Here is a 27,234-nt window from a genome sequence, read left to right as displayed (position 1 = left end):
AAACCTAAAGGCAAAAAGTCGGTGATTTGGTGGAGATAGCAATCTTGTCACGGGGAAAACATGCGCATTGATTTACTTTCAATTCACACTGGAGCTGCAGCTGGTGCTTGTATTTACATGCATCCCCCAATAAAATAAAAAAAATCAGTCCATCCCATTAATTCATCAGAATCCGACCACAAGCAAACGAAATGCTGCGGCAAGGATAGTTCTGTTTTTATGTCACTGGACAAAGATGTCTGCCTCATCGTTTAGTTGACAAACGGTGCCTCTGCTTCAAACTGTAGCTCACTGCTCCGCACATTCAGCTTTGGCACAAAAGCCTCGTGCTATCTGAATTTACACAACCTCCTCAGAAAGATTGATCGTAGCACGGGATGAGTTCTATCAAAAGGTGAAAATGTTGTTAAAAAACATTAATAGCAGTGCATATTTAACACATACTGTGGAATTTCTCCATCAGATCTGTAGGTGCTCAGTTAAAAATCTATAGCGATAATATTAATGACAAATGAGCCACTTTTAAGGGAAGACTGGAGCAGACATCCTGCGTTATTTAAAAGCATCATGGCGTTGGCATTCATTCAGCGTTAAGGTACTTTTCCTGTCATTTAGACCTTTAGCTCAGAAAGGTGACATACCTGATTTACACTGTCATTATCAATCCAATATTTAACTCACACATCCTGGTCTATCTTTACAGGAGCTTTTAAAAAAAAAAATAACATGCTGTAACATGTCAAATCAACCAGCTCCTCTATTAGATGTATGCTGGATTTATTAGGGAGATTGCTCAGCAGTGACATCTAGTAGTGATAGGTTTTTAAGCACCTTTGTAAAAATAGCAGACGTTTTTTTTCAGCGTGCAGTTAGTTTGGGACCATGGGTAAAACATTCATAATGCTGGGGATTGAAGTTTGAATTTAGGCCTGTGCTCACAACAGCATCCCACACTACTTCTTAGGGAAATGCAGCATAAATGTGAAAAATAAAACCTCCCTTATTGGCTTCATTTAAGCAACGAAGGAGTGGAAATTTAAATTAGAGCATGCTGGACATTGGAACTGACAGTTCTTCCAAAAATAATGAATTAACAACAGTCAGTATTCATCAATTGCTTCTGAAGAAAGGTGTATGGATGTGCCTGGCCCTGGATATACCATCTTTTTTGGGCAACTGCTTCATCCCATCAGTTCTCATCTTTAGCTCAGCTTGAAGATTGCACTTCATGGTATTCGTATTCACAATTATTGTCTAAGCTGTGACACATCACCTACAGTTAATAAGAGAAGTGTTGAGAGGGTGAGCTAAAGTTATGGTCCATCTGTTAGTCGCATGTAGACATGATTAAGAAAAAACAGTTCATCAATGTTGCTAATGTGTACACAGGGAAATCAGTGGCAAAAAAAGACTTGGTTCAGCTAACTGTCCTCCAGCATTGATCGTGTCTCTTGTAACATTCTGTAATGTTTCACCATCACTTTCCACAATCATTAGTCTTCAGAAACTGACAAGGATTTCCTGACGCTACGCGATGGTTCCCAAACCTCACTGTCATCCGTGTCGTCGGCATCATCCTCCTCATCTTCTTCCTCATCATCTTCATCTCCCATCCCAGTGCCGGTCTGGTCCTCGGGGGCCGCTGACGCCTCTCCCCGCGCCTCCTCCTCTCCTCCTTCGTCTCTGTCCGCCCTCTCCGCAGCCGGTTCCTGGAAAGGATCTGCGCCTATGTCCAAGCGCCGCTGGACCTCAGCAAACCACTCCCTCACCTTCACAAGAGAGAAACACTGTGAGTGAATGATAACAGCAGGTACCGATATTATTGAGGACATGAGGTCATCAGTGATATTTCTGGGGTTTTAGCAGTTTAAATTAAATCAAGGTTAAACAGGAACATTTTTTTTTTTTTTACTAAATATAATACATTTGACAAGATTTCCCATACAAACATGTCATGGTGGTTATGTGTTTGGAGTTCTGCTGGTTACATGAAGTCATGACCTCAGTGTTTCTAAAATACTGTCAATCTCCTGACTGATCAATATAATCAATGATGAACACACTTCAGCAACTGCCTATAAGCTGCATTATATTGTAAAATCACTCAATTTTTCAGTTCGTTGCACTTTAAGATTCATTATTTGTGGAAGTCAGTTTGAGAATAGAAATCGTTCATTCAGCTGCTGCACCAGGAATTATAAATAGGATTAGGAAAATTTAGTGACATCTAGTGGCGAGGTTGAAGACTAAAACCAACGGAAAAGCCCTCGCCTCACCCTTCCTTTTCCGAGCGTGAAGGAGAAGGTACGGTGGCCTACGTGTTACATAAAAAGGTGCAAGACCATCTCTAGAACTTATTCTAAGCAAATGAAAACTCGATTCTTACATTTAGGTGATAAAAATGATTAAAACATTATCCTCGACCTCCTCCCAGCCAATTCTCAATGAAAGTAGATCTTGCACACTGGTCTTTTAGAAAGCTTTTGGGGCCCTGGTTGACAGAGTGACATGTCCATGTTTTCTCCCATCCAAATAAACATTACCTGTTCATAGCTCATGTTGGTCTTGGTGACAAGCTCATCCAGGTCCTGCTCGTTGAGGAAGTGGTGCTTCAGGTAGTACTCCCTCAGGATCTCCCTCCCACTCTTGAATTTCTTCGCAGGGGGAGATCTATCAGTATCTGCACTGGAGGAGGCGGACCGTCTCGGCTGCTTCCTGGTTCGGGAACGACCCCACCCACGGTTTCGGCCGCGTCTTTTTCTGCCGCCGCTGCTTCCCATTTTAGTGCCTCCTCCCATGCTCGCGCCCTCTACGTTTCCACTTTGGTACTGAAAGAACCATTTCAGGTTTCCGTTCTTCCAGGAGTAGCGAGAGTCCCCGAACCAGCTGACGATGTAAGACCGAGGAAGGCCGCTCTCTTCTGCGAGCTGGCCGTACTCCTCTGGTGTGGGCCACTGGGTCCGCACAAAGGCACTTTTCAGAATGTGGAGCTGCTCTGGCGTCTTTTTACTCTTATCTTTTATGTCTTTCTTGTTGCTGCTGGTGGAGGGCAGATTCCTACTGCGACCTCCAGGTGGCGTTTGACTACCTTTACGAGATGAGTAGGCGGAAGGTGAAGAAGAGGTTGCTCCTCCCGTTCCTCCTCTTTCCCCTGCTTTTGCTCCATCCGTCTCCATCTTCCCTCCTTCTGAAGAATCTGGAGAGGAGGTGCTGACGGATGGCATTTTTCGTCTCTCAGTGAACCAAGCGTCGATCTCCCTCCTCGTCAGTTTCGTCTCTGTCCTCAGGCGGCTCAGTTCTTCATCTGATGGGTTGCTGCTCTTCTCAAAGCTCTCCTCCAGCACCACCAGCTGCTCTGGTGTCTTCTCTTTAAACTTCTGCAGGGTAAAGTCTGGGAATGGGTTCCACGTTTTGGGTCGTGACTCCTTCTCCTTCACAGGAGGTGTGATGGGAGGGTGGGGAGAAGCGGGGTTATCATCACTCGAGTCAATAACAATGGTGGCACTGCTACTGCAACTGCCACCTCCTCTGCCCCCTCCGTCGTGGAAAACTATGACGTGGCTGTTCTTGGAGTTGCGCTGGTTGTACCGGGTGTCGCTGAACCACTTCTTGATCTCTCCCTTTGTCAGGTTGGTGAGCTTCATGAGCCTGGCGATTTCAGCATCAGTGACAAAGTGGTTTTTCAGGTAGCTGGCTTTCAGCTCCGCCAGCTGCTCTTTGGACTTCTTAGGCCGCATACTGAATGTGTCAGCGCAGAGGGCCGAGTTCTCCTTAGAGAGAGGAGGAGAGATGTTTTATGTTAAACAAGTGTCTGTTGACAGCAAGGAGAGCACAATACCAAACAAATATTTGTCTGAAAGCCAGTTTTAAGGTTGTCTTCACCTGTGGAGAAAGAGAGGGAGGTTGGACAGTGGTGGCTCGTTTCAGCTCATTGTTTGTTGAGGTGGGCTGGCAGGACACTCTGCTGGAGCTCTGGGACTGGCTGGGCAGTCCTGCTACTGTCAGCGTAATTGGACTGGTCACTGGAAGGCTCCCCCCTGGACCGACCTGCAACAGTCCAAAAATTATATGAGGATGACATATAAATATATCACCAGACTGGGAAGTATTTAATCTGTTATTACCTTAAACACTTTGGAAATGGAAAGGGCCATAAACCTGGTTCTTTTTTGAAAATATTGCTTTTCCTCTAATTTGTAATATATGAGCCTGAGAGACCAAAACAACTACAGCTATCAGAACAGCCTGCTAAGTGAAAAAGATGTCGATCTCCAGTTCACTTATTCGCTCTGCATTCATTAGATACAAGACCTGGGTTCACAAGATACAGTACAGAACATCTTTGGTATAATGTGAGGTGGCATTAAAACAGTTTCTTTGGGTGTGTGTCTGTCTGATTTTTATTTTCTGTGTACATCTCTTTAGCATCTTATCAATTATTTAACATGGCACGTTAGCGCAAAAGTAATCTTTGCTGTGTGTCCTGTGCATGAAACTTTGACTGCTTTCATTATCACAATAACGCCGGCACCAGGCCTCAGGCCAGCCCACCGTCAGACGCAACGCAACAAAAATGTGAGTCCAGCATAAAATGTTGATTCACATATTCTTTCATTCAAAACTAAATACAATTAAAGTCAAATGTTTCAAGTCAAATCAGACCTGATTCAAAGGTCAAAGCCAGAGTCTTGGTAGACATGGCACGTTTTCTTTCCTTACCTACCTGTGTGAACACCAGGCCGGGCTGGCCCACTATCTGGCAGGTCTGAAGAATGGACTGCAGGCCGTTGGCAGCAGCTGAGAGCTGGTGAGCGGGTATGACAGTGATGGTCTGAGGAACCGTGTGCACTGTGCCATTAAACTGTTTCCTTCTGGCCTCCTCCACCTCCTCAGGAGTCCAACTGACACCGTGCTTCAACCGCTGAGCAGAAAACCACACCTGCGTGGAGATTAAGTACAATTCTTTTACAAAATAAGACAAAAGGGATTATTTACTATATTAAATTCAAATTCTTTATTGAAATCGAAGTGACTTTTTATTAAATACAAAACACAGAATAATTAGCTACCACTTGTAACCTTCTTAGTTACATCACAAGAAGAGCCTCTTTTACACAACCCCCGGCAGGAAGGTTGTTCCTTTATTTCACATCTCTGTTCTGTTTGTATAAGTTGCAGCTACAGGAGGATGCACATGTTGTTTATGCTGGTAGAGGAGGAAGTCACACATTCAAATTTGTGTAAAGGGTGAACCAGCCTGGTACATACACATAGTGTATGTACCAGGCTGATGCCAGTCACACACTGGGTAAGCATGATACTGGCTTTATTTTGGTTTAGTGGAAACAAACGTAAAATAATGCGGTTTTCTTAACAGGATCTCTGTATAAAAGGGACTGTAGAGACCGACGAGGGAAAACACAACATCCTTAGTTTGACACTTTCATCTACCTTGATCTGCTCCTCTGTGAACTGCGTCTGTGCTGCCAGGCTGCTGATCTCGGCCATTGAGGGGTAAGGAAACCTCTTGTACGTGCTGCCCAGCAGAGGGTTGGTGTCCATGGCTGCGCTGTAGGATGGGATGCTGCTGAGGGGAATCAGGAGCTGAGGCTGAGCCGCAGCTGCCGCTACTGCACTCTGCTGGGCCTGGAAAGCTGACAGCACCTGGAACAAAGGAAGAGATGGAGGGATATTTGAAATACAGAGACAACAGATAATGTGCAACAGTGCTCACTGAGGAAGACAATGGATATTTATCACCTTAAACTGACAGCTAACGTCCATGTTGAGGATTAATTAGCATATGATCACCCTGTTACGTCTTATGACATGTATTCATTTTACAGAGAAAGGGGTATATTGAGAATTCTTACACCTGTGATGCTGAAATGAATTTACAGAGCTCTAATAATCAAAAGACTCTCTACCTGTGCCAGGCCAGCAGGCAGAACTGTAGGGTTTAAAATGGATGATTTCCTATGCTGCTCTGATGGCGGGCTGAGAAGCATGCCACCTCCTCCGAGCTTCATGGAGTCATGCAGCAGCATCTCCACAGGCGTCATCGGCCCCAGAGGAGCTTCAATGGGCTCCTGCTCTCCTCCCACCTCTCCTTCACCGCCTCCCCCAAAGCCGTCCGCTGCCTCCTCCGCCGATTTCAGGGACACAGCGATCCTCTTGGGTTCGGACTTGGTCTTCAACCTCATGATGGGTGTCTTACTGACAGAAATGGCAGCGACCGACACAGGGTCTGCTCCTCCCTCCTCGGGCGTCTCACACTGTTGCTCCTCTGTCGGCTGATCACTGCTCGGATCCTCGGGAGGGTTTGTAGCGCTGCGTTTCAGTGAGGGATCAAGTACCTCAATGTCCTCTACAGTAGAGACACTGGGCTCATCTGTAATATTAAAAATAACAATAAAACATTCATTGTGACGCTGGTGTTAGGTCAGTCGTGTCCACACGGGACATTGGGTCAAAATGAATCTTCAGTACCTGTTTCTGGTGGTGTGGGGACGACCACGACAGCCTGACCCAGCTCCTCTGCAGTCGGCCCCTCCTCTGCTACCTTCTTCACCTTCCCCTCCACCTCCTCCTCTGTCACCTCTTCCTCCTCGGTCCTCTGAGTTTTCTCCTCCACCTCTTCCTGTTCCACCACATCAGAGGGCAGCACCATGCAAGGTGTGGTTGATTTCCTCCGGCTCGACATCGGGAAACAAATGCCTATTTACTTCTACTCAGTGTAAAGAAGATCCTTGGCTCAAGTGTTGAGGGTCACATGGTGGTTGTGTTCACACGCTAGACTCATGAAATTGTTTATCTCTGGGGAGGAAACAAAACAGGCAGATGTCAAATGTGTAATAAGTCGGAAAAAACAATCTGTATGAAAACTGATTGGTTTATATCCTTTGCCCGTTTTGAACCTCATTCTGAAACATCTGTAAAGTGATTTAAAATGTATTCTGTACTTTTAAATTGTCTCTATTACTTTATTGCTTGACAAATCAAAACTACACTGATCTGCCAGAACATTAAAACCATTCTCCTGTTTTACTGTTGAGACTGATCAGTGTATATTAATACAAAAATTCTTTTGTAGACAGTCATTGACAATTTGCCTAAATGGTTCCTTCAGTGTTGTGAGTTACAGTTTATAAAAACCAGCATCACAACTGTGAGGAGTTTAGTTTTTTCTGCTCCATGTCAATAGAAACTGAACATCCTTACTTAGATGAAGTAATACATTTTGTGATATTGTGTTTTAAAACAAGCAATTGCCAATGCTTTAACATTTAAAACACCAGAGAAATACTAGAAAACAGGTGTATCACAAGTAAAAGTTACTGTAAACTGCAGTCTAAGACAAAAACATAACAATACAGATATACATGTGTATTCATTTCACAGTTCAATTGTCATAACAACATGTGCAAAGCCTGGTGTCAATGTAGCCCACACACACGTCTTAATGTTAACACTGAGACACTGAGTCTGCATGAGGCGCACAATATCATTGTGCACTTTCCTCCGCATCAAGACTAACAGCATTAATCAATATGGTTCTGTGAACAAATTTAACAAAGTGCTGTGCTGACATTTGTATCATTACAAAAATCATTGATGGTAAATGAGAGTAATAAAGTGGATTTTAAGGTCAAGATAACACAAAGATTATTTCCAATAACAACATGGACAACAAGATATGGCAAGGGAACACAATTGGTGAAAACATTATTGATTATCCAATACAATTACTTTATTATTACTTTCTTATAATAACTTCCGTTGACAGATTATTCAAATACTATGCTATATTAGCGGCTCCAACCAAAAGGTCTGCAGTTTGATCTCAGCCCCCCCCCCCCATTCCGGGTGCCTTAGTGTCCTTGGACAAGATACTGAGCCTGACATTGCCCCTGATTGCTTTGCTGGCTGTGCATGGACTGATGTGTGCTGCACATCAAAGCACTGTATAAATGTCCGTGTGAATCTGTGAATGACAAAACTGTAAAAAGCTTTGAGTGATCATAAAGACTAGAAACACACTATATAAATACTAAATAGTAATATACTCTTACCCATTGATTCATATTTGTGTCATCTCTCAAGCAAAAACACTAAAAAACATTTGCTGGCGTCAGCTTATCATATGTAAATATTCAGCTTTTTATTTTTGCTGCTCCTTTGTTTAATATCATTTGAATTTTCATCAAACCTAATTTGACTTTTGGTGTTTGTCTGCTGGCTGACAAAACAAACTTAAAATACGTCAGCTTTAGTTCTGGGGAATTTGGGAACTACACATGTAATCAATGTATTTCTAATGAAAATTACAAAAGTTGTTTCAAACCATTAGGACAAAATGAATTCACTAACAGACCTAAATCGTCTGGCCCCAGGGCCCCTGGCTCTCAGGACAGCAGCCGCTTCACTGTGTTCACTGTTTTTTTGTTCATTTGTTCGGAAATGTGCACAATCAAGCAAAATATGAACTCATATAATAAATCTTGATGTTCGTATCTTTCTTGTTGACGAGTCAATCTAGTCAGACTGCTTCAATTTGAGTTGCCTCTGTGCACAAATGACACATATTCCATAATATCAATAATCAAAAATTACCAAAAAACAAACAAACCAGGGCCCAGGTAATTACCTGAGTAATAACTCTAACACACAGGACTGTGCACAGTGACCTAACAGGCTATTCTAACAATATTATTCCACTGATACATCAAAATAATTTAAAATCCAACAAGGTGATCCTACAATCTTAATTTAGATGGCACACACTGGCTGATGACCACACACATCTGATGTTGGTTTGTTTTCATGTCTTGTTGATGTTGTCACAGCTTCACCTGATGGACTCGTGCTTCATTCACTGACACATGTGCTACAACAAAGGTGTAGATGTTGACTTAGTGAGGCAGCAGTGTAACAGTGATGTTAGCCTTCACCATGATGAAGTGAGCAGCACTATGCTACGCTGCACACACACACACACACACACACACACGCACAGACAGCTGCGTGGACAGAAAGCAGCACGACCATTAGGAGGTGTGTTGCAGCTAATTCTTGGTTATTTCAGCAACACTAGATCGATTCATGAGCGTGTGTGGAGGCAGCAGCAGCGTGTAGCCTGGGTGTGAGGTGGGCCAAGTAGCCAGTGTTAGCCGGGGCCGGTCATCAGTATCGATCACGTCTGGCGGTAAACTTACTGAACTAGTGGGATGTGCATGGTGCTGCTGCCGGGCTGTCTAGACGAGGCGAGGAGTTAATTTCCTGGGTCCTGGTCGCTGCCGTGTGTCGGCGTATCTCCCGTCTCGGTCCCCGGGGCTAAGCCTCCACAGCCCCGCCGTGGCCGGGTCGAACAGAGGCGCTCACGCTACTCGGGCTCGCAGGTTTCCCAGAACCGAGTGGCGGCGGAGGGAGGGAGGGAGGCGGACAGACGGACCGGTCCAGCGGCTACAGCAGCTCCCGTCTGCAGAGGCTACAAGCACCGCTCATCTCCGTGTCTTCTCCCCGGCTGTGCTGCTTAATTCACACCGGGGCCGGCGTCTTTGTTGCGGTCAAACCAGCGAACGCACACCGATAGTGAGCCGCGTCGGTCGGCGCTGTTTTACTCCGCTGACCTAATTCTGATATGTTTTAACGGCAGATTTTTTTAATGATCAAACGGCGTCATCATTCAATGTGATACGTCCTGACGTCATTCCCCGGCGACTCCTGCTGCTCGCTTAGTTTGGACACTTTAGGCTCAGATGAGCGGGATTTCAGCACATTAACGCGTCGCATGTGACACATATGTAGTTCTGTGTGAATTAGAAAGAACCGGGGCACGAAGCGTGGCTCACAAAGATCTGTGGCGGTGACACCGGGCTGATCCTGGGCTGCGTGCCATCGTGTCCTCACATGACCCGGGCAGAGCAGCAGGAGAAGCTACATGAGGACACAGGAGTTGCACTTACACCTGATCCTGTCTCATGACGCGAGTCACTTCATTATTTCAACATTATTTGTATTATTTGTTTTTCATTGATCCTCTAGAGAAGTGTTTTTTTTTTACGATGAAAACACAGCAGATCGTTTCACTGGTTAAAAACTACCACAGAAGAATAAACCAGCATATCTGTTGAGGCTGATCGGTGCAAAACACAGAAACGTGAGGGGTTTGGACAGGAGTGGGACACAACCAGGGCTCCCACACCACCCAGACATTTTGCAAAGGTTGTTTCTGACAACTCAGGACAGAAATCAGTAAAAATACATTTAATTGAACAGTAGTGCTTGTGTTAACACATTTAACCCCATTTTTATTGATGCAGCGTTCATGATTAGTTTCTAGATCCACAATAACCTCTTGAGGACATCCTCTCTTAGAACTAAATGTGTTTTTGTTGTGTAAAATATATTTACTTTGTTTCCATGACTGGAAATTTACTCTCTCAACTTCCAGGATGAGTGGGAACGCCAACAATGATATTCTGACTTAGTTTCAGAAGTTCAGACTTCAATCACCCTGGATCCAACAGTCAACTCTTCAGCATCTTTTATTCAGTCATCTGAAAATGGCTAAAGCAATGTCACTCAACTGGTTTTATCAGTCTCTCTAAAGACAAAATACACCACACAGCTTTGTTCACTTAAATTGGTGGAATGGGCTGTATGATAAAATAATTCATTATAGCAGCTGTTAATTCAGTAATACATGTTTTAGGACTTTCAGTTTGTCACACTCAACTTAAATTCTAAGATTTAAATTATCAACCACATCATGCCCTGAAAAACAGGAATAGAAAGTAAACATGATACAAATGTCCTGTACACACTGTCAGGGATGACTCAGGGTTTATGGGAACAGTCACAATGTCAGGTATGACATGATAATTCACAAGATAGTCTTAGTCCTGAGCTCACAAAATACACATAACAACATTTAGAGGAAAGCTGTTTAATTAAATATAAACAAGGTTACAAAGTTTTGGCTAAAGCACAAAAAATATGTGCCAGTCAATTTCTATGAAAATAGAACTAATGTTTGTATATTTACACATTTGATGAGGATGTTAAGTATAGCAATTAAAAATGGTCACGCTATTCCCATTGAAAAGTTAACAGAAGTCTTCAATCTCCTGTTCCATCTCCTGATAAAATAAAAAGACCAGGAAAGAACAACAGGTTAATAACATAAATAATACATATAATTAAGAAATATTCCATGTTAAGGTGACATGTAGTTATTCTTCTCCTACACTTCTCTTAGACAACACTGCAAGAATGAAATATGGAAAACTTTTTCTTCATAACATGTGACATGAGTTGTTCAAGGACCCAACTATTGTTCTCACAAGCTTGACTTCCTGAGTGCCACACTTAATGTTATTGTACCTGTGCTTTTCCTATTGCGACAAGTCAAAGTATCTACAGCAACAAAACAAACAGTTCATCAGTACAGTCCAGTACCAACCTGTATTAGTGCTGTTTTGTTGAAGTCTCGTCTGTGTCTGTAAATGCTCTGGCAGAGCAGAGCGTAGAGTTTCTCCAGCTTGTAAACCTCAAAGCTGTCAGTCTTGGTCACTACTCTCTCCAACAGCTCCTGAAGAAAAGAGGACGACAGGCAACAGAGAGAGTCATGACATGTAGGAGACATTTTAGTTGGAAAACTGCCATTTTAAGACATGAAATGTAAACGGCAAACACTGGATGCCAAATGTCTGGATCCAATTTTTCCTGAGATTTTCCTGAAGCTTGCCTTATATATATGAAGAATAAAGGAGGATTGGGGGCACAGGTAGAGCATGCAGGAGGCAGGACATGGCGTATAAATTCCACTGACAGATCACACAGCACATCAACACCAGTATCAACCCTTTGCACCAAATGCTATTGAATCTCATTATTTTTTTCAAGTTGACATCGTTGTTGCGCCTTCTACATGTTTGTCACCTCTTTATCATTCTGAGATATTTATATTATTTTAGTTACGCATCAGAAATGTCATCCAGACTCGCTATGAATTTTCTAGAAATTTTCCTGCTGTATTTTTCACATGGACTCATGCAGATAAAATTTTTTGCTCTTATTCAGAATGTATAAATGTCCAATCGTCAGTGCCTGTCTGAAGGCAGCTAATGTGAGGTGAAAAACAATAGGATTGCACAATAAGGGCCTTGACTTCAGTCATTAGTTTTATTGGGGCTTCTATAGGAGAGGTGGATAGGTCACTATTATAACCCCGTGAAGAGCAAGCGAGCATGTGCAGACACCAACAGTAACCCACACCTTTAATTTGTCTCTGTCCACTACAAGAGGAGGAACTTCCTGGTCCAGGATCTGCAGAGCTTTGTCCACATCGATCATCTGCTGCTGCAGCACAGCGCTTTTTACAGACCGAGTCAATCGCCTTGCGCTCCGCTCTGAGACACAAAACACATGGCACCAAAATATTTAAAACACTGTCAAAGATCTGTTCACATATTCACTGAAACCTCAAAGCTGAAAGAAATACAGTAATTGGACTTTGTCATCTCTAGAAACATTGCACAAGTGATTTTCTTTAGCCTAAGATTTAATGGGTTGCCATTCACATTTTCTCTGCACTTTACAATCAAGAGCTGAACTCAGTGGTAGTTGCCAACCTGTGTTTGTGTCCTCCTCTCCTCTTACAGCTGCAGAGGCATCTGTGGTTGAGGTTTCAGTTGCTTCCACCTCCATTGGCTCAGCATGACTGTTTAGCGCAATCTCCTCTGCAGTCGCTACCTTATCACTCTCATCCGGTTGTATAGTTTGACATTTCTCAGTCTGTTTTAACTTTTGGTCTCGAGTTTCGTCTCTGTCTGCTGTGTTGGATTGTCCCTGGGGGTCTGCCTCTCTCTCAGTGAGGCTGTTCTTGTTAGTGTTTGCTGAAATTTTTTTGCTGTTCGCATCCCCTCCCTCCATCACTGCTTTGTCATTTTCTTCTAAGTCTCCCAGTTTATCTGCGACAGCTTTGTCCACCTTTTCTTTTTCATGCTGTGTGTAGTGGTCATTTTCTTTCTTTTCATTTTCAGATAGGATAACTTCATCTCCAGCAGCTCCACTCCTCCCCTCTTTTCCCCCCTTATCCTGGCTCTCCTGCTCCATCATGGGCTCTGCACTATCTTCCTGATCTTCTGCAGGCCCTGCTTGTATATCAACCTCTCCTTCAGTCACCTCTGCCCCTGCTTCCTTCTCAGCCTCCTCCTCATCGTCTCCATCCACCTCATCCTCATCAGACCCTAACTTTATGTCATCTCTGGACACGTGAGGAGAGGAAGACTTCCTCTTTACATATACGCCAGTGGACCAGCGACTCCTCCTCCTTTTCTTCCTTTGGGCTGCAGGTACAAAATACGATACAGAATTATTTATCTAGCTCTTGTGTGTAAATAGTTTTTTGTACTGTTATCTAAGTCGTTTTTACCTGTGTTTTTAGGTGTTGTAAAAGCAGAGGAAGTTGTATAGGGTGTAACAGCAGCTGTGGCTCCAGCCAGATCTCTTTGTGGGGTCATGTCAGTGATCTTGGCCTCAGCAGGAGATTTGGGCTGTTTGGGAAGGACGTGGTAGAAGGAGGGAGCAAACCGGGTGGTAGTCAAGCTACCTGTGGAAGACAAAGAACAAACAACGTTAGTTCTACCTCTCTCAAACTGCTCTGTCCATCTAATGAAACTGGAGGTCTGGTTTAAGTGGATGCAACTGTGCAGTCTTGCTTAAAATAACTACAGCATTGTTCTTTAAAGGGGAAAATGCTGAGATAAGTATGAAAGCAGCATGAATTTACAAGCATAAACGTTTAAGATATTCCATAAGGTTTTCAAAATGTCAAGTCAGTCCATGTGTAACTAAAATTATCCATGCTGGTTATTGTTTTAAAAAGTAGGCTTACACAGAATGTCAGTGTTAAAAAAAGGCATCCCTGAGGCTAATCATGAGATGTTTGTTTTCTTATATCTCTCTCACTCACTCACACACACAAAATTGACCTCTTGTGCTGCGTGATGCTTTGATTTCCTCACAAATCTTCTCAAAATCTTCATCCAGTTCGTCTCTAATGATGGCATGGATAGTGTCCTTCAGTGCACACGCTCTGTGGCGGATCTGACGGTCTGGAGGCCAAACACACACAAGCACAGGCACACAGAGGTTGAATTTAGTTAGGTCAAGGCTAGATTTAACAACTGAATTTAACAGTTACATAATGTCATTCCTTTGATATCAAATTTAGCACTGTATATCTCTGCATCAGTTTGGTATGTAAAGAATATGCATGTATTGTATACTGTGTGTACCTGAGGGGTCCCTGTCAGGGTTGTATTCAAGTGCATTCTGCCAGATAAGATCCACATCTTGCAGGAACTCTTTCACTGTCCCATACCGATGGAGATCGATCTTAGAGAGAACTGTTGAAAGGTCCATAGGCTTCTTGATCACCTCAGCGTAATCTGGAACCTGACACAAAGTATATAACAATTATGGTTATGAGCAACAAGTATCAGTTTATTTTTCTAAGATGCACCACCCAAAAATCAAGGAAAACACTTTATAGAAACTTATTTGCTCATCTAATGAGAGGTTGTTACACAACACATAAACCACAACTTCTGTGTAAGTGAGCTTCATATCAGGCATTTTTAGAGTGTTGATTAGGAAGAGAACAAAACAGAATAAATCAGCTACCTCCTCTAAATCCACAGGCTTTGTAAAAGCCTTAAAACGCTTATCCTGGGACAGTCTGTTAGTCACATCACGGAGGAAGAGGCGGAGCTCCCTGAGGGTGTCCTCCTCCTGCTCCTCCAATTTTTGGGTCTCCTCTTCCGTTAGCTGACGTGGGGGAGGGGGAGGGGCGACAGGGAGCACCTCCAAAGCATGGCGCACTGAGAAGGGAAGAGGATTAAAATATACACGTCACACACCCTGAAAAAAGTCATGATTATTGATCAATATTCCACCAAACACAACACTGTGATCCTCTCTCTTGCCCAAAAGGAAAAGTTTATATACTTTATGTCCATTCTATACATTTATAAAGTTTTAACCATAGACTGTATATAAAGACATTTTAACACATATATTTGTTTCCAGAAACTGGCCAAATATTTCTAATGGGAAAAACAAAGTGTCAAAAACTACAGTTCTATTGTAATTAATAGATCAACTAATAGGGTTTTCCTTAAAATTGTATCAGGAACATTTATCTAGACCAAGGAAGTTATGTTATTGTTGCTGGCATTAACTTTTGGCATGGATTTGATTAGGGGGGTGGATCCAGGATTTTTTATCGACTAACTTTGCACAGTCTGGGACTGCAGTTAAATTGGAAAGATATTCAGATTCAGACTTCCCATGACAATAACCAGCAATGAAAGCATTGTTAAAAGACAAGTGAAGCCTCCTTCCAATCTGATGTCCCGTTCCATTACATCTTGGAGCTCTGCGCACCAAATTTCTTTATTTCTCACCAGCCTTCTTTTTTGAGGCAGGGGCCTTGGCAGCCTGGTTGAGTATCAGGTCCTCAAAGAAGTTTCTTCTTTCTCTACTGGTGGGGACCTGGACATGGAAAACCTCTCCGTACTCCAACCGAAACAACTCCTGTACCTGAAGCAAGAAGAGTGAGACATGAGAAAGATATTCTAATCGAGGAATGTATGTAAATCCTTTTTAAATTCAGGAAAATCTGATGAAATTTAATTCTTGTTTTTGGAGCCAATCAACATTAACATTTTGATACCTCCATACTGAGCTGGTCGTATCGCAGGTTGCAGGTGGCCATCAGCAGTATAGGAGAGAAAGCAGGGATCGAGCTAAGCAGACTCAGGAATGTGGCTTTTAAGGCAGGACCCACTGTTTCCCACCACTGTCCAATGTGAGGGATGTACAGGATACTGGGAGAGGTCCTCTTGGCTTCAACAAAAATCTGCAGACAATGTGATAGAAAGAACAGTGGATGTGGATCAGTATGAAAAGGATGATGAAGGCTAAACGGATAAATTAACATTATGATGAGGAGAAGAACTCCAGATTAAACAACCAGATTGTTTAAAGATGGATGACATGACAGCTCCCAAAAAATGACACCAAGCATCTCGACTGCTACCTGGTGGATGGCTGAAGTATAGATCTCAAACCCCACCTCCTCCATGTTAGTGGATATGACATGAAACAAACTGCAAAGTCAAAGTACTAATGTCAGTACTAGTTTTTCCAGTAAGTTTGGTTTTAAACTACACACAATGATCACTACTGTGCAGACCCTGGCCCCCAATGATGCCAAGATGGCAGCACTCGCATCCAGGATATTTTGGCTTCACTTCTGGATATTGGGAGTTAGTGGAAGCACATCCTCTATTTTACATACAGTCTATGGGTTAAGCTTAGGTCAATTAGCTTGAGCAACCATTTTGATTATGAATAATGGTTTGAGTCATTTAAGCAGAAACATAAATAAAATAAAAAGTGAGCATCTGTTTGCTGTTTGATGACTGTTTATCAGAAAAATAAGCAATTTCAACACATCACTTAATGCTTTGGTAACATGGGATGTGGGGCCATGAACTACAGTCTATATGGCAGCCATTTTGGCCAGTGGGGTCCACTGTAAAGAACAAGGTAATTTTGACAAGATACAGGACCTATAGTACTGACCATCTGAGAAAAGGATGATTTTATGTTTTTTGCGTCAATTTAAATGTTACTGATCCAACACAAAGACATCCCATGAATTCCTATGTTACTTATTATCTACATGAATAACTCATTTACCTGAGCACAGGTCTCTTCTGGTGCAGTTGCACTGGCTCCAAACAGCATGGCCATGTCCAGGGTGTACACTGTGAATTTCTCCAGAGCATGTAGGACAGCAGGACCCAGGTGGGAGCTGTGACCTGAGCCTGGTCGGCCCTCCAACAGCAGCCTGGGACGGTAGGATGTCGGCTGGCTCAGCACACACCTGGGTAAAGTGGTAGAAATGTTAAGATACATTTTTATTCAAGGGCTCATTTAGACTACATTCACACTGTAAGCCTTAGTGTTAATTTTTTTTCAAGATATTTTATTTAGCTGTTCACATTATCTTTTAAAATGTGGCCACTATCCGACTCCATGTAAACTGGTCATGGTCCTAATATGACCGGCATGTACAGAAGAACAACAAGATGCCACACGCAGCATGCTGTGTACTGAGGTTAACAAGGAGACGAAGTGTGAGATTATTGTCTTGTTGTGCAGTGGAAGCGGATGATGAGTAGGAGAAGAATAAGGAGAGGGACTGAAAGTGAAATTATGGCTTTTTGTGGAGTAACTGCTGCTACTTCTGAACAGAGGTGTGTGTGTGTGGATGCGGCACCGGACGTGAATAGCTTTAATGAAACAGATTTCATAAAACATGTCTTTAAATTGTAAAGGGCTACTTTCAACTAAGTCTGTCAACGCCTCTCCACAAGACCCACCCGGCCCTTGGCATGCGTATAATCTTGAGGAATGGCAATCCAGAGTGACGTAACTCTCATTCGGGTCACGTGGCTATTCAGACTGAGGCTGCATTCCAAAAAAATCTGATCTGTATCAGATTTAGAACCAAATATGAAAGTGGCCCAGATCTAATTTGAAAAGATCGAATTCCATGTGATTTGTGCCATTAAAACTGTCATTAAACAATCTGGGTCACATAGGGGAGAAAGAAAATCTGATTCGCGCTATTTGGGCCCGCTGTGTGAACGTAGTCTTGGTTGCTTGAATAACCTTCAAAAATAGTTGGTTTACTGGGACAATAGATGGCCTACAGCACAAAGTTAAGATCAAGGGAATACAAATAAGACAAGTACAAAACATGAGACAACAAGTCTAAACATGCTACAGTTTTCACAAACCGATTATCATCACAGAGTTTCACAGTACCTGTTGAGGTTGAGGAGTCCCTTCACGGCAGGTGTTTTGTGAGGAGTGTGAGGGCTGTGTGAGGTGAAGCAGACCTCCTCATCCTCACTGAACATCAGGTCATCCTCAGACACACCACTGGCCACATCTGGAAATTAACACACAAGCACAAACGCAATCTGAAGCAGTTATCCAAATGGCTTACTGATGCTGCTGCAGAAATTGGCAAATGAACAGTCAATCTAGTCATTCTCTCTAACTCCCTATGGACACAGGAAATTATTTTGTTAAATTAAATGAAAGCATGCAGGACCATGTACAGAACTGCTGAGGGCTCAAATAAATGAATACAAAACAGAGCAAGAGAAGAAAAATGCAGAACTGTACCTTTTTCTCTCTTCCTCTTTAAGCCCTGCTCAGCATGTGGGAACACTCTGCTGACCATGTGGAGAATGTTCTGCAGGGGGGCGGTCAGCAGAGGACGGATGGCAGGAATCAGGGATTTGGCTGGTGATACCACAGCCCTAAAAAAAGATAGTAAGAAAATCATATTCACTAAACATCCATCAGCAGGAACTAGGCCTCAGGGCTGACAGGAGACTTTCATTCTAAGGCCTAATATATACTACCTCTGGGCAGCTGGCACCATCTTAGACATGGCGGACATAAAGTCTTTGTTTGTGATGGCAATGGAGTTAACATCGAGAACAAGTTTCTGCGACGAGGAGTAGATTTGTGGGTAGCAACGCCGCAGTGCACACAGGGCAGCCTCTGAACACACTGCCTTAATGTCTGCTCCACAATAACCTGCCAATAAAGACACACAGCTTGTTGTTAATGGACATGAAAACTCAGAGAATTTAATCTGTACAAAACTTTGTGCAAGTTTTTCCAGTAGAAATTCATGGAGGGATTTGAAGGATTTTGAGATATGGGCTTTTTCCAGGGCTCAGTACATAATCATGTCATGTTCTGATGCAGCGAGATGTGTATTTTGGAGCTTTTTGGAGCCGCTGTGCAAACATACCAACACATTTATCAGCCAATTCCTCCAGAAAAGTGTCAGAGGGTGGAGGGGTCCACTGTCTGGTGTGGATCTTCAGAATGTCCTTTCTAGCCTGTCATTAAAGATACAATCCCATTAACATTTTCAGTCCAGATCTAATCTGTACAACCTAAAGAGCATCTACTCCCTAACTCTGCACTCAGAGTTACTTCTACGTACATTACATTTCAAGAATTAAGATGTTTACATTTTTAAAAGTTGCTACACATACAGAAAAACTGCCATAGTCTCTGATTGAACATTGATTGAAAAGATTTTCAATCAAATTTTTAGTTTTGTAAAAATGTGAGATATCTATCATCTATAGCAGAAATTCAGTACTTTTATTCTTAATTACAGTTGATTGACTTAATGTGTTAGCTGAGGTTGTGAGTTTAGTGATATGAAGCATGTGAAAATAGATCACAGTAAGAAAAAACACCAATTGGAAGACCAATTTGAATCATTAAAGTGCATCTTGAATTTCTCACCTCTCTGTCAGGCAGCCCGAAGAGGAACTCTCTGTCAAAGCGTCCTGGTCTTCTCAGAGCTGGGTCGATGGAGTCCAGTCTGTTTGTGGCTCCTATCACAACAACCTCTCCTCTACCATCTAACCCATCCATAAGAGCCAGGAGGGTCGACACGATGGAGCTACAGAGAAAGACTAAGATTATCAACTGATCTTCTGAGGTAATAATGTTTGTGATGTTGACATAGTCATTACTGTATCCAACAGCAGCAGCATTGTCATCTTCCAGGAAACAATCATAGAATCTCCCTATCACAATCTAAACTGTTGTAGCCATTTTCTTCTGGATATACAAAATCTCCTTTGAAGAAATTAGAATTGAAACAAGCTGCTATAATTTATGTTCAATGACTTTAAAACCATTTCTTTCTTAGAGCTTATTTTCTGCTCCTCCACCGATCAGTCATGTGTGTGAGAGACTTGCATCTGTATGTATCTGTCACTTCTTTGTTTTCAGTTCTGAGTTAGGTGCATTATATTGCTGATGCTGCTTCTGGTAGTTTCAAGTTCCATGTGAACAACATACTCATCACACATGAACAGAATTAAGTAAGAAGCACAGCTGACCTGTGGATCTGATCCTGTCGGCTGGACCTGACTGGAGCCAAACCATCAATCTCATCGAAGAAGATGATGGATGGACGCATTTGGTATGCCTAGAAACAATTCATTAGAAAACAATTCATCAGTCACAGATTGCCTTGTCTCATGACCTGATACTTACAATGTACATGCATTAAATTAGTTTTATTTTTTACAGTAAATGTTTTCTGATATGGCCTCTCTGGAAGTGTTTTAAGGTTCCATCTTGAAGATGAGTGGTTTACCTGGTCAAACAGCAGGCGTAGCTGTCTCTCAGATTCTCCCACCCACTTGCTGAGGCAGTCAGCTCCTTTTCTCATGAAGAACGACACCTTTCTTTCCCCCTGACTGCACTCGTTGGCCAGCGCTCTGGCTACAAGGGTTTTCCCTGTGCCGGGGGGACCATAAAATAGACATCCCCTAAAGACAAAAGAAAACATTACAAAGACCAATAATAAAAAAAACAAACTGAAGCCTGAGGCAGCAGCAGGCTGAGGACAGCACATGTACATACTTTATACACTGTATTGTACATACTGTATAAACAAGCAACCATGTTACTTTCACACAGTGAAACAGGCATTGTTTACCTGGGTGGCTGTATCTTGAACCTTTCAAAGACTTCTGGGTAGAGGAGAGGGAAGACCACCATCTCCTTCAGTGAAGAGATGTGTCTGCTCAAGCCCCCAATGCTGCCAAAGCGCACCTGAGTCACAAACATTTATTTTGATATAATTTCTCAAATTCTCTTTGGTAAAACATCTAAAAAGTGGAGTAATCTAACAGTATATAGTGTTTTTATTTGAATGTGACACTATCCTTTTAAAGTATAAATATATGAAATATCTCTGTTCCTTGCTCTAATTACAGTGCCTCTTAAAAATATAATTAGGGCATGTCTGGATTAATAATGTGTATGGCTATGTTTCTTCTATCAGCCTGCTTTGACCAAATATTATTTGTCTCTATCTTTACATCCATCTTACCGTCCTGTCTATTTGCATGGGGTCCACATCAGCAAGGCTGGCTCCAATCTTCATCCTGTCCTTGTGGATTCCCAGCAGGTCTTCCTTCACAAGGTTCATTGGTAAACATCTGCATAGAAAACAAAGGAAACACCAATATTATTTAACTTGTAAATCACTGGCATCACTATCTGTGACTATTACTGTGGGAAGTTGTTATTATTACTTGACAGGATGATGGGTTGTGACAACATGCAAAACAATGATCCAGCAATAAACTGCTGCTCTCACCTGTTGACTGGCCGGCTCCTGCTCTTACTCCTTCGTCTCTGGAATTTATCATCATCTGAAGATGAGGATGTAGAGTCACTACTGTGGATGGCATGTCTCCTTCTGCAAGGGCAAAAAACGATGCAATTAGACAAAGGGATACAACAACGGCAACAGTACTGTATGTCACTCTCTGCAACAGCAACAAGGTTCTTGAGTAACAACTAACTTGAACATAAACGCAATTTCTATCAAATAAAATGACACCATTAAAAAAAACAACACCATTACCAGTCACCAATCATGTAGTATTCATACGCACAAACACACTGTGGATATAATAGTGATAATGCATGGATTTGAAAAAGAAATATATTCAAGGCAGAAGTATCTGATTATGCACCATCTGCAAAAACACAAAGTTGAATCATCCATCCAGATCAAATGACACGATCACCATGCATGACACTGACCAACACACCACCAGAACATACAACAATTACACAATTCACTTTAAGACAAAATGTTTTAGGATGAATATATGCTAAGGAAGGCAAATAGGAACTCTCTCTGTTTAAAGACTAAAATGACAGTTTGGATCATTTGATTTGCTCTCACAGTATTTGCAGTGTATTCCCACCCAAATGTGCCACAACTACACACAACCATAGTGCAAAGACAGACATGATCCCAAAGACGAACTACAAAATAAACACTGACAAAGTCAAGTAGTGAGGGTCTTACCTCTCAGAACTACTCCTGAGGTTCGGAGGAATCAGAAATAGAGGAGGGAAACAGAGGAATTTCTGAATGGATTTTATGCTCAAGGTAATGGCCCATCACAGTAGGTGTGAATTACTGGCCTAACTTCTTTTTGTGCCACTGTCTGAATGAGTAAGTGAATAATATGATGTAGTAGCTGTCACATGGTGAAGAAGAGACGTATTCAAATGCTATATCTTACAGGAAAGGTTTTGATAAACCTGAGAGGAAAGTAAAAACATATCTGTTCCATGGTTATTCCAAACGTTTAATCTCAGTTGACTCATAAACTAGTGTTTGTAATATATAGACATTTCAGAATGATGGGAGTGAGGTTTTTCTGGCTACTGTGTGGAGGAAAAAAAACCTGAATATGAGTATATGGTGAAACTGTACCCGCTACTGCTCCTCGAGCAACATCACAACTTCAAAACACACTGGGAATTCAAAATGAAGAGAACTATTCTTTTTGTCAGAGGAGGGCTTTAAACATTCAACTGTTTTTTGGAAGATGTCAGAAGCCAAAAAGGTTTGAAACAACTGCTTCAATCGTTCAAAATTTGTTTTCTATAAAAACCTTTTTACATTATCAATTGTGTGGAATCTTCATCTTAAAAGTAGTTAAATCTGTGAAATAAAAATATATATGGTATATAAAAGTTAGTCATACTAGTGCAACCAATGAACGGAGCTGTCATACTAACCGGCTGGTTCTTCTTCTGTTGTAGGGGCTCCTGGGAGCTGTGGAAGAGAATCTGAACCTGCATCTGGTCGGGGACGAGTGGTCTTTGTAGTACATGCTGCGCTTCCTGGGCTCTCTTGGTTCTGACAAAAAAAAAAGTTACCAAATGTCATCAAACTACGTCAAATGTTAAAGCCAAACTGATGCAGAAAGTCCGATAAACTGGCTATAAAAAAAAATATTACAGATTTTTCTGTGCAGTGCAAACAAATAAAAACTTGACCAGCACAGGCTAATAGGCCAAGAAAATTTTCTAGTAACACAGTTCACATTTCAACAATATCAACCAATAAGGTCACCAATCGTTTTGAACAGAAGCAGTACCATCCTGTGGGGCCTGGTAGCGAACCACGGTCTTTCGCTGTCTGAAGTCATAGCGCCTCTGGTTATCCTCTTCCTCATCCTCGCCATCTTCATCATCATCATCATCCTCATCATCTTCTTCCTCCTCCTCATCATCATCATCATCAACATCAACTTCTCTATCTTCTCCCTCCTCTTCGTCATGATCATCCTCATCCCCTCCTGTGAATTAGAAAAATTACAATAAACTACTGCTGCTGTCTGAATAATCTACACACAAGATTTAAGATTTTATTTAACTTTTTATAAAACATTTTCACATCCACAGAATAAATATACATACACTGGTGGATTGGATGTGGGGTGAGGGTTGCAGTTCAAGTCGGTGTTGAGTATTCTATCCAATGACTGTATGACTTTTAAGTGCTATGTTGTAAGTCTAATTGGTTCATGGATGTGTGATGCATTTGTTGTATTCTTTAATCAGAAATCAGAATCAGAAATACTTTATTTATCCCAGGGGGAAATAGTTTAATGCATTACATTACACCTTTACTTCTGTTTCTATATATGTTTATGTATTTTGTTTTAATGTATGCTCTCAATGTGAAGCACATTGAGTTTAAAAAAATGAATTGTGCTTTATAAATAAAATTGCCATTGCCACTGAAAAACCCATACAACTGGACTCAGACCTGTATGCTTTGTATTCCCCAGCTATGCACCTGAAGTGGTTACTAAACCTAATACAGCTCACCTTGATTCTCCTCCTCAGTGTCTTTACTCTCCACATTCGTCCTTAGAGACCTTCGCATCTGGCCCCGAGTGTAAACGCCAAGCTGGATGTAGAAAATGATAATTACTTCACTGCTTTCATTTTTTTTGCCTTGTCAAAATGTGTGGGTTTCCTGGTTTTCACCTCATCTTTAGTGTCTCTATCTCTGCTCCTCAGTCTCCGTCTCATCTTCTTCATGTCGTCCATCTTCTGCAGGACAGCTTCGGCAGTGCTGAGGTTAAATCATAGAAAAAGCTCGTAAAATTGTATCAAAGTCATTAGGTTGCAAGCGCAACAATCAAGCAAATTCAACCAAAAAAAACCTAACATGCCCCACAATTCTTTTGGAGAAGCTGCTGTAAAATCCAAAATTTAAAAATAATGAAATGTCTCTGAACTCACTTGGTGATGAGGCGATCGTAGAGCACTGACTGGTTGCGAGAATCCAGTTTGTATCTAGTAATTCGGGAGCTACGTCGTACTGAGCGATCCTCCTCCTCTTCCTCCTCCACTTCTCTGCTCTGTAGGTTAAAGCGGCTCCTCTTGGGGGTGGACGACCCCTCTACCTCATCTGGAACATCTTATGGACAAACAAAAGCACCAACCAGTTAGTATAGTGTACACTTTTGAACACTTATTTCTTACTATGGAATCCAAGTACTCTGAAGATGAACACAGTAGAGAACCGCACCTGCTTGCTGCTTACCGCTGGATGCATTTCCTTCTCTCTGAAGCCTGGAAGATTTTCTGAAGATGGAGAGAACAAATGAAATCATTAATTTTATTATTAAATGAGCACAACTTTTTCCAAAAAGATTCATTAACCAGTTATCATAGGGAAAACAAACAAAACTATTCTTCAGATAATTAAATAAATAATTAATAATCTCAAGATAATGGCATGAAAGATATAATTGAGATTAAAGTTGTTCAGCTTGATATTCATGTCTCTGTACATCTGAAGAGGGAAGTTGGCTATGTAGTGACACTAATAATTAAATGGTGGTCGATGTGAGAGGCACTCTATTACCTGGTGCTGTAGTTTTCTTCATTCACAGGGGAGCTGGTCTTTGGCTCCATGTCAGCATAGGAGACCTCTTGCTTCATTCTCTGTCCTCTGGTCCTTGGAGAGAGACCACTTCCCTCATCCTGTTTCATATCAGTGTGTCCCTGGAACAGCCACATTACAGGATTATCACAGGACATGTGTAGGTAGTGTACTTCTTAAGAAAAAAAGTTATTAGCAAGTGTATCAGACACACATTTATAAATAAGTTGGAACTATGACCCTCTAATTGCCAGACAAAGCTGAAGCAAACTGTTTGTGTTACAATACAAGTTACACAGCAGTAAGATGTGTAACAGGGTCCATATAAAGTGGTAGAAACGAATATTACAGTTATACAAAAACTGTGTAAAAAGTTATAATCTGATATAGGCCTCCATAGTCAATATGAGGAACGATTGAGAAACTTTATGTATCCCTACGTCCAATTTTGGGGGACCCCTCCTTATAAGGGTGTCTCCTGATTCATCTCTGCTCTTTTTTGCTCTTATGTTCCAGCTACTGCTACTACTACTACAAATACTGCTGCTACTGCTGCTGCTACTACTAATACTGCTGCTGCTACTACTACCACTACTACTGCTGCTAATACTACTACTACTACTACTACTACTGCTACTACTGCTGCTACTACTGCTACTACTACTACTGCTACTAATACTGCTACTAATACTGCTGCTGCTGCCCCCTTGCTTTTAAGCAGAACAATTCTGCAGATGTAGAGTTTAGTTGTTTTATGTGTCAAGCAACATCTAAAAAGTCAGATCAGAGCAATATAACATATTGAGCATTAATCTCAAGCATGCATGGACTAAATAAAGCCAGTTTTTAAAATAGAGGACAGCATGTCTCAGAAAGTGTTGGCTCCATAATGCACATCTGGATGTGGACAATTAAGCACATTCTCATGATTATTACTTCCAGTGATGAAGTAAAAGAAGAATCTGTCTAAGTTTGATGAATGAATGAAATGAACTGGAAAATGAAGGAATGCATGAACAGATGCTCCCCCTCCCCCTTTCAGTCTCTGACCAAACACACCAGCCCCTCACTGACCACTCCTGACATCTGGGATACTTCCAAAACATATCTGTTAACACTGAGTGCTGCTGTGTGCAAAGACACATCATGGAACATAACATTCAAATGAAGACATTTTAATGGTCGATATGTATACATCGACAAATGTCCTTCAGACATGGGAGCTTCTGTAAACTGTCAGACAACAGGGGCTCAGTCTGATCATGTCAGGAAAGCCAGTGACAAGCTGTCAGTGTAGCTAGTTAGCTTAGCACGCTAGCAAAGCTAGCCTAGCAAAGTTAGGTGGATAGATAATTGCACCAGCTCACACATGGTGGTCTGGTGATGTGAGCAGAGGTCTGTGAGTGTCCTCACATTCACCGTGGTGTCGTCGCGGCCGGTGAAGCCGTCGTCCAGAGCCCGGGAGGAGCGGGTCACCCGGGCGGACTTTCTGTGCGACGCGGGAATCAGCGACAGAAAGTCGCCGCTTGTATCCATCTCCATCGACCTCCTCTTCGGAGTAGTGGCCGGCTCAGCTCCGACGGTGCCGCTGCTGCGTAGTATCACCATCTTGCCCGCAACCCGATCATATACCAGCACAATCCACGGATAGTCCGCCGCTGCTCAGCCCGATAATGTGCGACGCTTACGGGGCAGTGCACACAGCACAGTGTCCACCAGCTGACACACACACACTCGTACACACACGCACATGTACACGCACACGGTCCTCTCTAAACCCTTGATTTCTGGCGCCACAAACGTCATCGGAGGTTATGAGGTAAGCGGCCAAAGCTGCCGCCGGGAAAAATAGACCCCGTAGCAATGATCCATGATGGACGAAATCAAACAGTGAAGATGATTTTATTTTGCATCATATCGATGACGCAACACATCTTCGTTACTGCTGATTCTCCCATGACCGCACCAGTCAGGGGGTAAGTTTAAATGTAACATACGCGGAGCGATGCGTTCACGATTTGAAAAGGTTTCCCGGTTTCTCAGAGCGCGCTCTGCTCGAATCTGTGCACCAGCGCGCGCTCAATATGTAAACACACTGGTGTATGAAGACGTCATAGATAAACTGTTTATCTATATATTATAACTTGTATATTAACTTTATATCGTTTATAAGTCCATACACGCATGGGTGAAAAGATTTCTTATAAACTTAACATATATATTTTTACTTTAAATACAATCTATTACAGCTCTCTACATATATGTATACAAAGATGTCTTATAACGTAACATAAAAGTACATTATAAGTTATAAGATCTTGGAACTT

The 27,234-nt window shown here is 42.1% G+C and overlaps 2 protein-coding genes across 6 annotated transcripts; both read right to left on the bottom strand.

The window, feature by feature from the left end:
- Window positions 1-1,089: 1,089 nt before the first annotated feature.
- On the bottom strand, window positions 1,090-9,467 carry LOC109631939 (zinc fingers and homeoboxes protein 1). Its single transcript, XM_020091014.2, has 8 exons — window positions 9,216-9,467; window positions 6,490-6,816; window positions 5,928-6,391; window positions 5,452-5,664; window positions 4,724-4,939; window positions 3,883-4,047; window positions 2,544-3,770; window positions 1,090-1,769 (listed from the first exon to the last, which is right to left on the bottom strand). Exons 2-8 carry the CDS (start codon window positions 6,701-6,703, stop codon window positions 1,494-1,496), a joined length of 2,775 nt encoding a protein of 924 aa, XP_019946573.2. The 5' UTR covers window positions 6,704-6,816; window positions 9,216-9,467; the 3' UTR covers window positions 1,090-1,493.
- Window positions 9,468-10,932: 1,465 nt separating this feature from the next.
- Window positions 10,933-26,882, bottom strand: LOC109632213 (ATPase family AAA domain containing 2). 5 transcript variants are annotated; one of them, XM_069537124.1, is made up of 30 exons: window positions 26,321-26,866; window positions 24,890-25,029; window positions 24,551-24,606; window positions 24,262-24,439; window positions 24,004-24,091; window positions 23,842-23,923; window positions 23,106-23,306; window positions 22,744-22,864; window positions 22,022-22,036; window positions 21,299-21,400; window positions 21,029-21,137; window positions 20,633-20,748; window positions 20,288-20,462; window positions 20,028-20,116; window positions 19,423-19,582; window positions 18,914-19,004; window positions 18,516-18,693; window positions 18,274-18,410; window positions 17,908-18,034; window positions 16,774-16,960; window positions 15,743-15,928; window positions 15,474-15,609; window positions 14,692-14,888; window positions 14,304-14,463; window positions 13,983-14,120; window positions 13,439-13,615; window positions 12,636-13,352; window positions 12,280-12,413; window positions 11,465-11,593; window positions 10,933-11,141 (listed from the first exon to the last, which is right to left on the bottom strand). In XM_069537124.1, exons 1-30 carry the CDS (start codon window positions 26,513-26,515, stop codon window positions 11,109-11,111), a joined length of 4,554 nt encoding a protein of 1,517 aa, XP_069393225.1. In that variant the 5' UTR covers window positions 26,516-26,866; the 3' UTR covers window positions 10,933-11,108. The 5 variants fall into 5 exon arrangements, with proteins under 5 accessions (XP_069393225.1, XP_069393227.1, XP_069393226.1 ...); XM_069537126.1 differs by having other exon boundaries at window positions 13,998-14,120; XM_069537125.1 differs by having other exon boundaries at window positions 26,327-26,785.
- Between the last annotated feature and the right edge of the window lie 352 nt (window positions 26,883-27,234).

Source organism: Paralichthys olivaceus, chromosome 13, assembly GCF_024713975.1.
Source record: "Paralichthys olivaceus isolate ysfri-2021 chromosome 13, ASM2471397v2, whole genome shotgun sequence".
In the NCBI taxonomy this organism is placed as follows: Eukaryota; Metazoa; Chordata; class Actinopteri; order Pleuronectiformes; family Paralichthyidae; genus Paralichthys; species Paralichthys olivaceus.
This window is presented reverse-complemented; position numbering and strand designations above follow the sequence as displayed.